Source organism: Amphiprion ocellaris, chromosome 7 (genome assembly GCF_022539595.1).
Source record: "Amphiprion ocellaris isolate individual 3 ecotype Okinawa chromosome 7, ASM2253959v1, whole genome shotgun sequence".
Lineage (NCBI taxonomy): Eukaryota > Metazoa > Chordata > Actinopteri > Pomacentridae > Amphiprion > Amphiprion ocellaris.
Genome location: NC_072772.1, coordinates 2,736,572 through 2,749,935, shown reverse-complemented (window position 1 = coordinate 2,749,935; position 13,364 = coordinate 2,736,572). Strand labels below are relative to the sequence as shown.

General features: G+C 40.4%; 1 protein-coding gene and 2 non-coding genes across 6 annotated transcripts; 1 reads left to right on the top strand and 2 right to left on the bottom strand.

Annotated features, from left to right (window-relative positions):
• The first annotated feature begins 394 nt into the window (after positions 1-394).
• Positions 395-466, top strand: trnap-agg (transfer RNA proline (anticodon AGG)). Its single transcript has one exon. It is a non-coding gene; the product is annotated as a tRNA-Pro (tRNA).
• Positions 467-711: 245 nt separating this feature from the next.
• On the bottom strand, positions 712-783 carry trnap-cgg (transfer RNA proline (anticodon CGG)). The gene has a single exon. It is a non-coding gene; the product is annotated as a tRNA-Pro (tRNA).
• Positions 784-965: 182 nt separating this feature from the next.
• On the bottom strand, positions 966-13,008 carry dyrk1ab (dual-specificity tyrosine-(Y)-phosphorylation regulated kinase 1A, b). Of its 4 annotated transcripts, none has more exons than XM_023265096.3 (12): positions 12,170-13,008; positions 10,242-10,311; positions 8,494-8,690; positions 8,111-8,203; positions 7,454-7,642; positions 7,052-7,199; positions 6,661-6,947; positions 6,355-6,501; positions 5,804-5,944; positions 5,362-5,665; positions 4,917-5,041; positions 966-4,608 (listed from the first exon to the last, which is right to left on the bottom strand). In XM_023265096.3, the coding sequence occupies exons 2-12, from the start codon at positions 10,249-10,251 to the stop codon at positions 4,021-4,023; spliced, it is 2,229 nt and encodes a 742-aa protein (XP_023120864.1). In that variant the 5' UTR covers positions 10,252-10,311; positions 12,170-13,008; the 3' UTR covers positions 966-4,020. The 4 variants fall into 4 exon arrangements, with proteins under 4 accessions (XP_023120864.1, XP_023120865.1, XP_023120866.1 ...); XM_023265097.3 differs by lacking the exon at positions 12,170-13,008 and adding an exon at positions 11,312-11,814; XM_023265098.3 differs by lacking the exon at positions 10,242-10,311.
• Positions 13,009-13,364: the final 356 nt, after the last annotated feature.

The following is a 13,364-nucleotide window of genomic DNA, read 5'->3' as shown; positions in this document are numbered from 1 at the left end:
GCTGCCGCCTACCGGTCTATCCACGACGACACAGGGGCTAGCTAGCTGCAAGGGTAGGGCAACGAGTTAAATTATGACGGTATTTACTAAGACAGATGACGTCCGTTAGGTGTCGTGTGTCGCCCCGCTCATATTTGGACCACCAGCTGGCTGTATGTCATGAAATAAGACAGCTAGCTAGAAAATAGATCTATTCATTGATAGCTGCGTGTTCCCCCTGATCATTACTCGCCGCCAGTGTTAGCTAATTAGCTTTCTAAGGGAGCAGAAATGTATGTGTTAATGCAAGGAATGTTGCTAGATGAATAAAATGATTAAAGATGACATAAAACGGGAGAATGGCAGCATCATGACTTGATGAGTAAAAATGGAAGAGTCCAGCCACGCTGTATGTGGCTCGTTGGTCTAGGGGTATGATTCTCGCTTAGGGTGCGAGAGGTCCCGGGTTCAAATCCCGGACGAGCCCATCATTTTGGTTCGTCACGGCGTCATCAAAAGCTCACACTGCAAAGGAAAAAGCCGAGTCCGACTACAGTGGAGCTCAAACGGTCGACACACGGTTAATGAACGGCCCCGAAAGCTTCCCGGAGACACCATGCCCAGTTATAAAAATAAAAAGACCACGTGTTTCCCGTCATACCATGAGGAATTTTATCATCTCATTACATATTTTCCAAACAGTTCGTCCTTGCTTCTTGAGTAAAAGGAACAGGGCTCGTCCGGGATTTGAACCCGGGACCTCTCGCACCCGAAGCGAGAATCATACCCCTAGACCAACGAGCCGGGGCGTGTGAGTGCGCTTTGTCTTTTTTTATAAAAGCCTTGTACTGTACAGTTGTCTCTATTTCACGTACACTACGTATTTTTTTATTTATTTTTTTAAGCGTTTTTTATGGATAACGTATGATTATGTAACACTTTAGCTAATGTAGATGTAGTTGGAGCAATAAAGACACGCAGAGCAATTCAATTAACTTCTTTTTATATATCATACATAAGACTGTCTTAATATAATACAAAGGGCATTGTCATAAACACAGCAAAGTCTTGACTAGATCTTACAATCTGTGGATACATGGACTTATCCTTTCCCCCATGCTGTTCAATTCTATAGTGCATGTTGCATGTACAAAAAAAGTGAAAAAATGTGAACTCAAAAATGAAAAGGATAAATCCAAATTAAATAAGAGGATTTCAACTTCTGTTGGGTGTTCAGATATGTCGACAAGTATACGTGTTTGTGTGTAAACCACAAACTGAACAGGCTTATGAAAGATGGAACCTTTTTTCAACCATGTGCTTCTCATATAACCAAAAAGTAAGGTTTGTGATGTACATGCACTTACAATATACCCTGTGAAAATTATTAAGGTTTGAAGATCTAGCTTTCCCTGTTTGATTCAAACCCTACCTCATAGTGTTGTCCTGATGTAGTCAAGTACCTTTGCCAAAAGGCAAGGTTTTGCCACTAAGAAAACAGGAGTTCCTGCCCACTGAATGGTCACCAAATTGACAAACATAATCAACATACCAGCAGGAGCAAGGTAGTGAGTTCTATACTTCCTTTATTAAAAAAATATAAATATATACATAAATTCTATTTCAACTATTAAAAAGGGGCTGCATTTCATGACAACTGCTCTAAATAAGAGGTCAATCAGCATGATCTGAAATAGGCGCACACTTACGAGTCACTGCAGTCAATTTTTTTTTCTTTTTCAGTCTTTATTTTTGGAATGTTTAGTACCAGTATGAGTGCCAGTAATAAAACCACTAGCAATTTCTAAATGTCTCAAATTCTGCGGGGTATGAAAAATGATTGCAAATTTGCAATTAACCTTGACATCCAGATAAAACCCCAATCTCAATATAGGTAGCTTTACATTTGTGTTTGTGGAAATACCAAGCATGATTTCTTATGATGGTTTCTCCTTTAAAATGACAACAGCATGACCTGTGGCCTGCCCTTAATTTGAGAGGTGGTTGTGGGCAGGGTTTTCTTTTTCTTTTCTAATTTCAAAGCTGGTAAAATGAGCAACAGAAGAAAGAAAGCACTTCAAAATCCCTGATATAAAAAAAATCTGTTAATTGACTGTAATGTTTTGAGGACATGCATGTCTGCCTAGGCAAAGCATGTGATTGTGGGCTGACAGACACCCTTTCCCTTTGAATAGGACAACAATCATGGGGATCTGCCCTACCAAATCAGAACAATACCATTCAACACAAACTGATTTGCCACAATTATCCTTACCCTGCCAAGACAATGACATAAAGTCTTGCTTCACGGCAGAAACTAGCCAAGTTGACCAAATGATGTATGAAAGGCAGCAACACCCTTTGAAATAGTATGATGGGGGCAAAAGAAAAACGACGACACAGAAATAGAACGCATTAGTCTCCTTTTTTTTTTTTTTTAAACCATCAGCTTCTATCTTGCTACTCCGGAGCCTGCAGAGTAACTACCAAATTCTCTAACATACCAAAGTTTTAAAAGACTCCCAAAATAATCTACCAATTAATATGGAAACAGTTTTGGTAAAACGTTGCAAACAAATCTGGCCAGAATACACAATAGCCAACGGTCTCGACAACGGTCTCCAGTTTTGCTAAAGTAATATATTGCAGCTGTTTGTGTTGACGTTAAAATAAGATCTTGATAAACTTTGCGTCAAAGTGGTGAACTGCTACATTATTGGTTACAGACACCTATATGCTATAAAACAACTGCTTTGGTATAAAAACATATCCAAAGGGAAAATAAATTCTTGTAAAATTCACAGCATAATTTGAGGAGAAAAAAGGCAGTCACTTAACTCATTTTTTTCTTCAGTTTCCATGTTTTGGATGGAGAGACTTGTGCAGGTGGTTCTGATGAGGAACTACATGCAAAAGGGAAAAAATAACAAAACATAAAAGGGTAAACTCTGGAATAGATAGTTCTTTCCACTGCAAAATCCTTAACCAGTGAATTTCAAGGAAGTAATGTTTAGGAGGTTGTTGTGTACAATAAGACCCTGTTATGTGGGGCCCTGCTGAAGACGAAATCTTTGTCGAGAAAGGCCTCAAATTACCATTCGTATTTACCTTTTCTAAGTTGTTTTAATTTCCTTAAAGAATTAAGGGCTGTCTAGAGAGAAAAATAGAGAAAAGCCATCTTAATTCAAATGATAATGTCCAGCTCCATCCCATTCCAAGTCCATGAGTCATAAGGCCAAAGGGTTATCTAGAACCAGCCACTGACTGTCTTCCTTTCGCTGGGCTGGATCCTTTCGTCTCCCATGCCCATCGCTGCTCTCGCCTGTGCCGGGCCCGGTTGCAGCTTGCAGGACTACGGGGCCTCTAGGCCTGAGGGGTGGTGCTTCCCTCTCCTTTGACCCGGTTGGTGTCAGTATCCACCTGCGGGGTCTCTTCTCCACCCGGCCAGCACACGCATAGGGACTCCACTGCTATGTGCTCCCCTTTAACAGAGTTACACAATACCGACCAACAACAAGAAATATCACCGCAAACACTTTCCCTCATTGTCAAGCTACAGGATTTACAAGCAGCTTTTATGTGAAATTTCACTTAAAAAGGGCAAAAATAATTAAGAACCAGTGGAACAGTAATGTCAGGCGGTCCACGGATTGAACCGAAAGAGGACGCCAAGCATTTCATCACCAACAGCTACCTGCAAAACAGCTTCAAACTTCGCTCTGAAATGCTCCTTAGAAGATTTTGCCACATAATACCATATGGTGATTACTTGGTGGTTACATGAAACTGGTGAAATGGTAAGATGGATGTCTCAATCTCACTATGGTTATTCCGCAGTATTACTTTGTGCCTAATGATTGCAAAAGAAAAACTGATGAAAATTACATATATACTTTTTAACAAAGGTTTTTCTCTGTAGTAGCGGTTCAGTGATATCTCCCTTCTGACGTGAGCAGCTTTTGTTCTCAACACACCTTGTAGTAAAAAACACCACCTTAAAAATGACGCACAGGGGGAACACACAGCCAAATGTCAGTGCAGTCACGAGCTGGCCATAGAACTCTGCTGCACACACACTCCAGTCATTGGAGACTCCTCCCGGTCCATGCCCTGCCTCATGCCCAGGTGGCCTTCCGCTAGGTAGTGGGCTGGCCCTGTGTTCGTGCCCATGGAGAAAGCAGGGTGCGCTGCCATGCCAGTCTCCTGCCGTGGGTTCGAGAAGGCACCTAGCCCCATGCTCAGCCCACCATTCTGACCAAAGTCAAGGGCTCCAGCGGGCAAATGGCGGAGCTGGTAGGCCTGGTTGCCATGGTTCCCAGTGGAAGAGGACGATGTAGAGGAAGAGGAGGCAGAGGAAGACAGGGAGGTCATGGACAGATGGCCATGAACCACCTCCATGGAGTCCTGTGTCGAGGAGCTGTGTGTCGGGGAGGTGTAGTGGCGTGGGCGTGGGCGTGTAGCCATCATCTGCCCGTGGTGGTGATGAGTATGTGAGTGGGGATGCAGGGCCTTAGGGTGCTGAGGGGGAACATGGAAGGTGGTCTCCTGGACTGGGTGGGTCTCTCCAGTGACTGACTCTGGTCCAACGCCACCTCCCCACACCAGCGGGGGTGGGTAAGGCTGTCTTGCCTGTCAATTTCAAGCAAACAGCAAGAGTCAGTTGTGGAATATGGCCACATCATTTTTAGTGACCTAAATTAGCATTGCCTAAATGTTATAATCTACAAGAACATTAATAACAGATGATCTGCTATCCATCAAGAAGCAATGGAAGCATCCCTTGTAATACATTTAACGAAATCAAGCTTAATGTTTACAATTTAGGAAGCATGACAATGTTTTGGAATAAACAAAACATAACTTTTTTTATTTTATGACCACTAGAAAAACTGTACTCAGTATCAGATATTTCAAATCTTTCTGTGCAATATGCTGACCTGTGGGCAGAGGGTGTCACCATCAATGGCAGGCATGGCCGTGCCAAAGTGTCCTCCACTGTGCAAGTGGTGATGGGTAGGGTCTGATCTTGCTCTGCCACTGGTACTTGTCCCAGATGATCCTCCTAAGTGTTAAACAAACGTGTCAGCCTCAACAACTTCACATCAAAAATATGAAAGGTTATAACAGGATTATCTCATGGTTATTGTCTCAAAGTTCTAAAACATCAGTAGAATAATTTCATTATCATTCCCTCTAGTTAATAACTTGTGATAAGAGTTCATAACTGCGGCAAGACTACAGCTTATCAAATCAATAATGCCAGTACAGTTACAGGAGACATCTCTATTGTTAAGTTAAAATAAAACTAATATATCAACATGTGCCACAACTTGAAATGAAAAACAGTGGAACAGCGATCCAGATTTTTGAGGTGGTACTTACCTGAACTAGAGGAGGTGCTGGAGGTGGTTCCTGAAGACTGGGACTGCTCTAATGCGGGGCTTGTAGACACACTACTGCTTGTATTGGTCCCCTCATCCGCAGTCTTCTTGAAGAAGCTGTGCTGCAGGGCATAGTAGGGTTGGATGCGGCTTTTAGGGTCATAGTCCAACATCCGGAGGATCAGGTCCTTGAACTTCAAGTAGTCAGCAACAGCATGGCCAGACTCTCCCGCCCGCCGGCCACCTGGACCCCCTGTCTCCACACCCAGGATGGAGTGGAGCTTCCGTGAAGCTGGAGGCTTATACTGTTTAAAGCAGAGTGCACCAAGATTAAAAGATTTACTCACGTCACTTCTGTATCACACAATCTATCCTATTTTTTCTCAATAATCACCATCACAAATTGTTGTCAGAGTCTGACTGCATCAAAGAGCAGAACTCACCCTTTTGCCATCTTTGGTCTTCTTAACACTCCATGTACCATCCGAAAGCTTCTCAAAGAACTTCCTGGCTTTTGGGGCTAGGTCCATTATGTGATTAGGTGGGATACCAAGAACCTCAACTATTTTGTTCATCTGGTCCACCTGGAGAAAATATTATAGATCAAGTTAATTAGCCCTGCTGGCAGAGAGCTGTATCAGGCAGAACTAACATTTACTGTGCATATTTTTGCCAATTATTAGCACACTGAATGCATTTTTATACCCATAATAAATGAAATTAAATGTCATCAAAGATTGTCCTGAGATGACTTAACTCTGAAAGCATTTAAGTCTTAAAGTTGGCAAGAATTCACTTCATCTAAGACAACAGCTTGACAACACAGTGGTGTGCAATGTTTTAGGCTTGTGAACTCCATTTCTCAACCTTCGAGGTCTACATGACATTATTTGTAAAATAGAGATCAGGCAAAAGTCAGTGCCATTTGTCATTCTCGGTTATATAACAAAGGCCAGCACAGAACAAATGTAAGTAATGTTTTAGATTGTTATACCTCATTGGCTCCGCTGAAGAGAGGTTCTCCAGTGTGCATCTCTACCAAGATGCAACCCAAGGACCACATGTCGATGGCCAGGTCATAGGGCATTCCCAGCAGTACCTCTGGGGAACGGTAGAAGCGACTCTGGATATATTGGTATATCTACAAAAAAGGGACAGATAGTGAGACTCACTGTTTGCCTCTAAACACTGAGCAAGCTCATCACTATACCAATGTATAGAGGACCATATATGGTACACTTCTCAGGGACATTTTTTGCATACTCTAATTTTATTGCTGATAAAAACTGCAGCTAGATACCCTTTGTCCTAGTTGGCATGAGCTGCCAAAGTCCACTATTTTGATGGCACTCCTCTTGGGGTTACAGAGGAGGATGTTCTCAGGCTTCAGGTCACAGTGGATGATGCTGAGCTCAGGCGTGGCCAGGAAGAGTAGCGCCGTGCATAGCTGCTGGGCAAACTTCCGGGTGAGATTGAGCGAGACGCCACGGAAGTTGGTATTTCGGAGCAGGTCGTATAGGTTATATGACAGCATCTCAAACACGAGGCAGAGGTGGTTCCGAAACATGAAGTGACGCTTTAGGTGAACTGCAGAAAATCAAAGTGTGGCCATGTTAGTCAAATAAAGAAAAGTCTTTAAATTTGTTTGATATATGCTGTGAGATCAAATGCAAATGTTAAGAGTGGATTACCAATGTAGTATTTCATCTCGGTATCATGTTTGTTCATGAGCTCTAGGAGGCGCACTTCAATCTGGGCTTGATTGAGGAAAGCTTTCTTGTTCTTGATGATCTTAATGGCAACCCATTCCTGCTCTGCTCGGTCATATGCTTTCACAACCTGAAAATGCCAACAAGGGCAAATGTTAATGTTCTCCAAAGTTGAATCGAAATTCTGTCTATTCAATATTAAACATCAACACTTCAAATATTAACCACATATTAAAAACCTTCAGTAGATGGTACTAAATATCTTGAGGTTATTTATACAGGGCAAAATTAAACTATAATTTGTTTTAAGAAATTCAAGAGTATTTTCTGCATCACATGTTCTCAAAACAAGTGTACGTGTATGTCCAATTTATCATAAAGCACCTGTCCAAATGATCCTTTTCCTATCAAGGAATCAATCTCATAGCGGTCCATCCACTTCTCCCCATTCTTGACGATGTAGTCATAGTTATCATCGTCATAGCCATCATTAAAGACTTTCCTCTCCTTTTTGTGGCTGGAGTCTTCACCCTGACCCTGTTGGTGCCGTCGCTTCTTTTTTGCATAATACACCTGTAAATGAACAAAACAATACACATGATCACACTTAACATTTTGCATTTTACTCCAAGTTTCATAGATCTTTAAAGTGTGACAAATGCATAAAGGGATCAAGCTATTCACCTGACATTCTGTTTTTATTTTTGATGAATTAATTAATTGTTATATTTACAAAAGGACAGCAAACATCGAAAAACGGTCAATATGATTTACCACAAACCAAGTAGATATCCTCAAATATTATATTTTGCCTGACCAACAGTAAAATACCTTGGGATATTTAGGTCACTGTTATATGTGACAAAGAAGTACATCAAATGTTTATATTTGAAAAGCTAGAAACAAAAAAATAGTAGACATCTTTACTTAAAAAAAAAAAAGCAATGACGATTACCAAAAGAGAAGTCAATACATTTTGTCAAACAGTTGACTCATGAATTGTTACAACTGTAAATGCATTTAACGAAGAACCAAACTAACCTCATTGATGTGTTTGTATGTTTTGATAAGGTCAATGGAGAGCTTCCTCAGGGGAGCTGAAGTTGGGTCACGAAAGCACTGGGGCATGTGCCTCTGAAGTATCAAAAAGAAAAATTACAACATTTCATTGACAAAAAATATGCACAGCACCTCTGTAAATAACAGCTTGATATTATTAGGCTATCCTTAAATTTATTACAAATAATTTTCCACAATATGAAACAGCTAGACTGAAAAAAAAAACATTTGACAAGCAGCTACTCTGCCTGGTGACAGCAGCAAAAAAGGGAAGTAGACTTTCATATCACATTATGTATTACAGTTCTCATAACACTACATATTAAGACTACAAGAAATCAAAGAGGTGGAGTGGGGTAGTGTACCTGATTGGCAGTGAGCTGTGGTGTCTGGTCGCTGTACGGTAAGACCGTAACAGATTGGTCAGTGCTTGGCTGGTGGCGGTCACTGTACTGCTGGTGCGTATGGGGCATTGGAGCAGCCATCTGAAGACCAGCAGTGTGTAAAGAAAAAGAGGGCGCAAGCCGGACGGACGAAGGTTTGCATGCTGAAGTCTCTCCTCCTGGAAGAAATTAAACCTGCTATGATTTGCATATTAACTTAATTCAACATTATATGTAATATTAGACAAAAAGGAGGAAAGGCGTAATAATCCTGATGTGAAACAACTGTATTTCCTCTTCACACAAGAGATTCTTGGCCCAAAAATAAAACAGGTAAAGATAATTGCTACCTACTGTACAGATGTAATATAAACATGCAGTATTTGCTGCTAAATTTAACCATTAACAATACCCTTAACACAAAATGTATAAATGTACCTTTAGGAAAGCAAAATATTTGCAAAATGCAAATTATGCATTAGTACTATTAAGATGTATGTTGAAATAATCAGACTCTCTCCTTAAAAAAACACACAAAAAAATGATCATTACATGTTGAGAATAACAAGGATTAATACATTGTTAAGAGACATGTCAGGTTAATACATAGTGTCTTTTGTTAAACATGTAAAGTCAAAAAATGCATCAAAGGATAACCACAAAATAAAATACAACAGTAATATATCAACCTTTGTGAAGAAAAAGGAGCAAAACAGCAGGTTTAACAGTGAAAAGGGGTGAAAATAAAGCATCTCCACACTGTACAGTGAATCATCCTTCATTTTAAGCCAGAAGGAATCAAAAAATTATTAAATAGCATGTTCAGCTATCAGCATCTCTCACCAGACAACACAATTCACCAGTGCTACACAGTAACCACTATTCAGAATCCCAGCAACAGCACCTAATTAGCATAGCCTATCACCACAGAGATACAGCGTGATTTGGCAAGCCCATCAATGCACAGACCAATCACAACGCAGTATGCAAATAGCCTACTTTTGTTGCCAGGGCAGAGCTGCTCCCATTTTCCAATGAGAAAACAAGAAATAAACAAGAAATAAAATTGAACTTTGGCACACTTAGACGTTGCTTTCAACACAAGAGCCTGACAGCAAAATAGCTGCACAGCCCAAAACCTGCACTCCATCTGAGAGCGTTAGAAAGCTGACCCAGCTTTGGAAAAGCAAAAAATACACATCCACTGACAGAAATAAGAGGAACTGTAAGATGATAGAGCACAGACAACCACTGTATTTCAAATGAAAACTAAGAAATTACACACATATATATATATATATATATATATATATATATATATATATTCTTTATTAAGAAATCTATTTTATTAAAATTCATTCAAGTCAGAATTTTCACTGTAGTTTTTTCAAAATAGAAATATTATATTTAAAGCACTTAAATAATAATTCTCAATTGTCAATCTAACTACTATGTGTGTTTGACAGTTGAAACCCGAAAACAAACTAATTTTAGTCACATTGAGCTCTGTCATCAAGAATAAAGTTAAACTGCACTGAGTGTACATGTTAAATACTGTACTGACCAGTCTTAATAATGATTCAGCATCGTTTGACTTTTCCCCACTTAGTATGTCCTTAGATTTGTGAGTCTGCACGCCAAATTCAAAACAGCAACATAACTGAAAGAGAGGATCTTAGGTGAACTACTTCCCCACCAAAGGGTTAAGGGCTTAATATATAGCAGCTAACCTGGATGCATCTTCTCCTGTAAAATTTCATATCATCCTGGGAGGAGAGTCCAGCAGCAAACCACAATCCACTACAAAGAATAAAAACAGATTATTATCATTGTGCATCTTTGGTGGGATTTAATTTCATAGTGGGTGAACTTCTGTTAAGAAGAAGGTATAGAGGGCCACTAAAGAAGAGAGGACACCCCAAAACTTTGTAAAGTGCGCTTGGGGTGAATCTATGAATTTTGTGGGAATTAAAAAATAAAACTCAAATTTTAAATAGGTAAGCTGCTTGTGGATCAACAATCAGAAACAGGTAATACCCAGAGAATGATATCTTTAAAGTACTGAGCATATGAAGATCTTGTGAAACTGTTAAAAGATAAATAGTTCACTCAGAGAGGCGCAACCTACAGAACACTTAAAAAAAAATCAGGAATAATATTGTTGTGGACTTATAAGAGCACTTGATCTCCTCTCATTGTGTCTATTGTAAATATGCTATTTAAATTATACTAAATAGAGGGTTTTCAAACAAAAAATATTATTTTAGAAATAAGCAATTGATAAAACCAACTGGTTTAACTATAATTGCTGTACAATATTATGCAAATTGACAAAGAACTGAAAAAGTTTGGTTTGAGCCCATTTTACAAACACAATAGCTGGTATTAGACTGGGGTGAATTTGACATTTTAGAAATCACAAACCCTACTGGTAAAAAATTAAGCTATATGTGCTCATAAAGCCATTTTACAGGCGCACTTGTAGCTCTGTAGTCTTTCATAAACGTCTGATTATTCTTAATTTTCAGTACTGACATATGAACAGTTCCTTTCCTGGCTCTAGTCATTACAGCATCAACGGGCCTATTTAGGTGTAAATATAACGACAGCTAGCTTGCTATTAGTAGCCGTATCATATCATAAGTGATGGCTAAAGACCTCTGTAACAAGCCTATGTGTCATCTTCTCACGCCCAACTGATTAGGTCCATTGCAAAGCTGAATCAAATGTAGCCCATCCAAAACAATTAAAAGCCTAACGTTCGTGTATAAAGACGGCTCCCGAGCAGCTCTGTACTTACAGATGATGGGGTAGATCTCGTCATGGTTGGAATTTAGGAAGCATATTCAGTGTTAATTTGCGTCCCCTCTTGCTACATATCGTTCGTGTATGCCTCCAATTCCTCGTATAAATGTCAAACGTATTCAGGCTCACGTTACCGTTAGCAGTCTAACTAGCTAACGTTGTCGTCGTTAACGTTACCCTGAAAACTGCGGGACAAGCAAGCATATCTCTCACCAATCCAACGTTAACGTTAGCTAGTGACGCTGTGTGCAGCCAGCGGGTTGTGGGGCCCATTCAGCTGGTTCGTCAACAAGTCAACGTTAACCATTAGCCAGGTTAGCCGAATTAGCTACGAGGCGTTAGCCCTGGTTAGCTTCTGTACCGTATATCTGTGAAACCCAAACTACACTCTTCATATTAATGCAGTTAGACACCGCATAGACAGTAAATCAAATCAGGATGGTTAGCTAACGAGGGAACATTTGCTTCAACCGTACAATGACACTGTCTAATATTGCAGGGTTAACGTTAGCTGTAACGTTAACACCGTGCCAGCATGACTCTCTGTCCAAACCCACACAATCCGTTACACCCTCTAAGTTAGTTCACAACCAGCCGTAATGCTGTTCTTGTCCATCATTATAATTCCTCAGTTGACCTACTGACTGAAAGCAAATGTTAACGGTGGCTTCACCGGAGTCGGCACCGCCACAAAATGTTAGCTAGCCGCCATACCATAAGCTACCATTCTCAACTTCACTGTCGCGTCCATCATTGTTAACCATTCACGTTACATAGAATATACATCTGCGAAAGCGTTAACGTGAAACGTTGAGCTAACGAATATCAAATATAACATTTTACAATTGCTCACCTCTGATGGCACGATCTTCATTTAAAGTCCAATAACCTGTATGATGAGGAAACTTATCCAGCTTGAGATTCTCCCCTCCCTGCACGGTTAGCGAGTAATGTTAACGTTAAATCCGATCCCCGTCCTCTGACCGGCAAACTCTAAAATAATTCGCCAGTCAGATTTAATACGCTCTTCATGTCCCAAGCTTTGATGAACAACATCGGTGATCGAAGCAACTTTGACCAACGTTACTATCAGCTGATGACAAGCAACATGCTAACATTAACTAGCACGCATAACTTACTAGCTAACCTTAGCGAACTGGCTAGCTAGTTGACAAAATGAACGCAGCTAACATTAGCTACCTGCCCTGGCTAGCTGTAGCTTCTTTGGCTAGCCTCAAGCTAACAATTCTAGCTACCGCTAAATAAATGTTATGCCAAATTCTGATTTAACGTTGTCTTTGCAAATTTCGCGTCGGCCGCTTCGATAAATACGACAGCGCAGTTAAGTCCAGAGTATTTCAATCATGAAACAGAAACCGTGTCCTCTGATAATTTTGGTAAGGAATTTTGTGTCAATTTTCACAAAATGGCGCGCGGTCCAAACCTGCGCAGTGAACCGGCCCGGTGGACCAGAGACACGGACAACTGAGTTAGTGCGGCGCCGCCTAATTATTTCAACTATGTTAAAACGTCGGCCTCTTGATCTTCTTAATCGGATCCACTAGACGCATTTCGATATCCAAAAACGTCAAACATATATCCACTGACAGCATTATTCCGGCGGGAAGGGAGAACATTTGAAAAGACTGAGCTGGGAAAAAAAACCCTCCTGACAAAATGGCGATGCTCTAGCTTGTTGCCATGGCAACTGTCAATCAAAAAATAAAGTACCCGGATGTACCAATGACGAATAAAATCTAACTGGCCAGAGTTACAGGACACACATAACTTCAGTGGTGTCCCTGTCTGTCTTTTTAACCGCGTTTGGCCTGTTGCTAGCAGCCGACACAGATGTAAATCGTCGACTGTGTTTATTTTTACAATGTGAAACGGCCGTTGCATTTATGGTTGCAGCTCTGTGGATACCAGACTTCTCCCTCAGTCATGTGTGAGCTCCTCCAGCACACCCGTTACCATTCTTAAATAATATAGATGTAATGATAATCCTAACAATGCAAATAATTTCTGATCGTGCCAGAACCGTTATT

Coding starts and splice junctions, on each gene's coding strand:
- dyrk1ab (XM_023265096.3), bottom strand. Junction 8,204..8,493: donor CACAGCTCACTGCCAATCAG/GTACACTACCCC, acceptor TTGATACTTCAG/AGGCACATGCCCCAGTGCTT. Junction 5,945..6,354: donor TCTTCAGCGGAGCCAATGAG/GTATAACAATCT, acceptor TATTTTCTCCAG/GTGGACCAGATGAACAAAAT.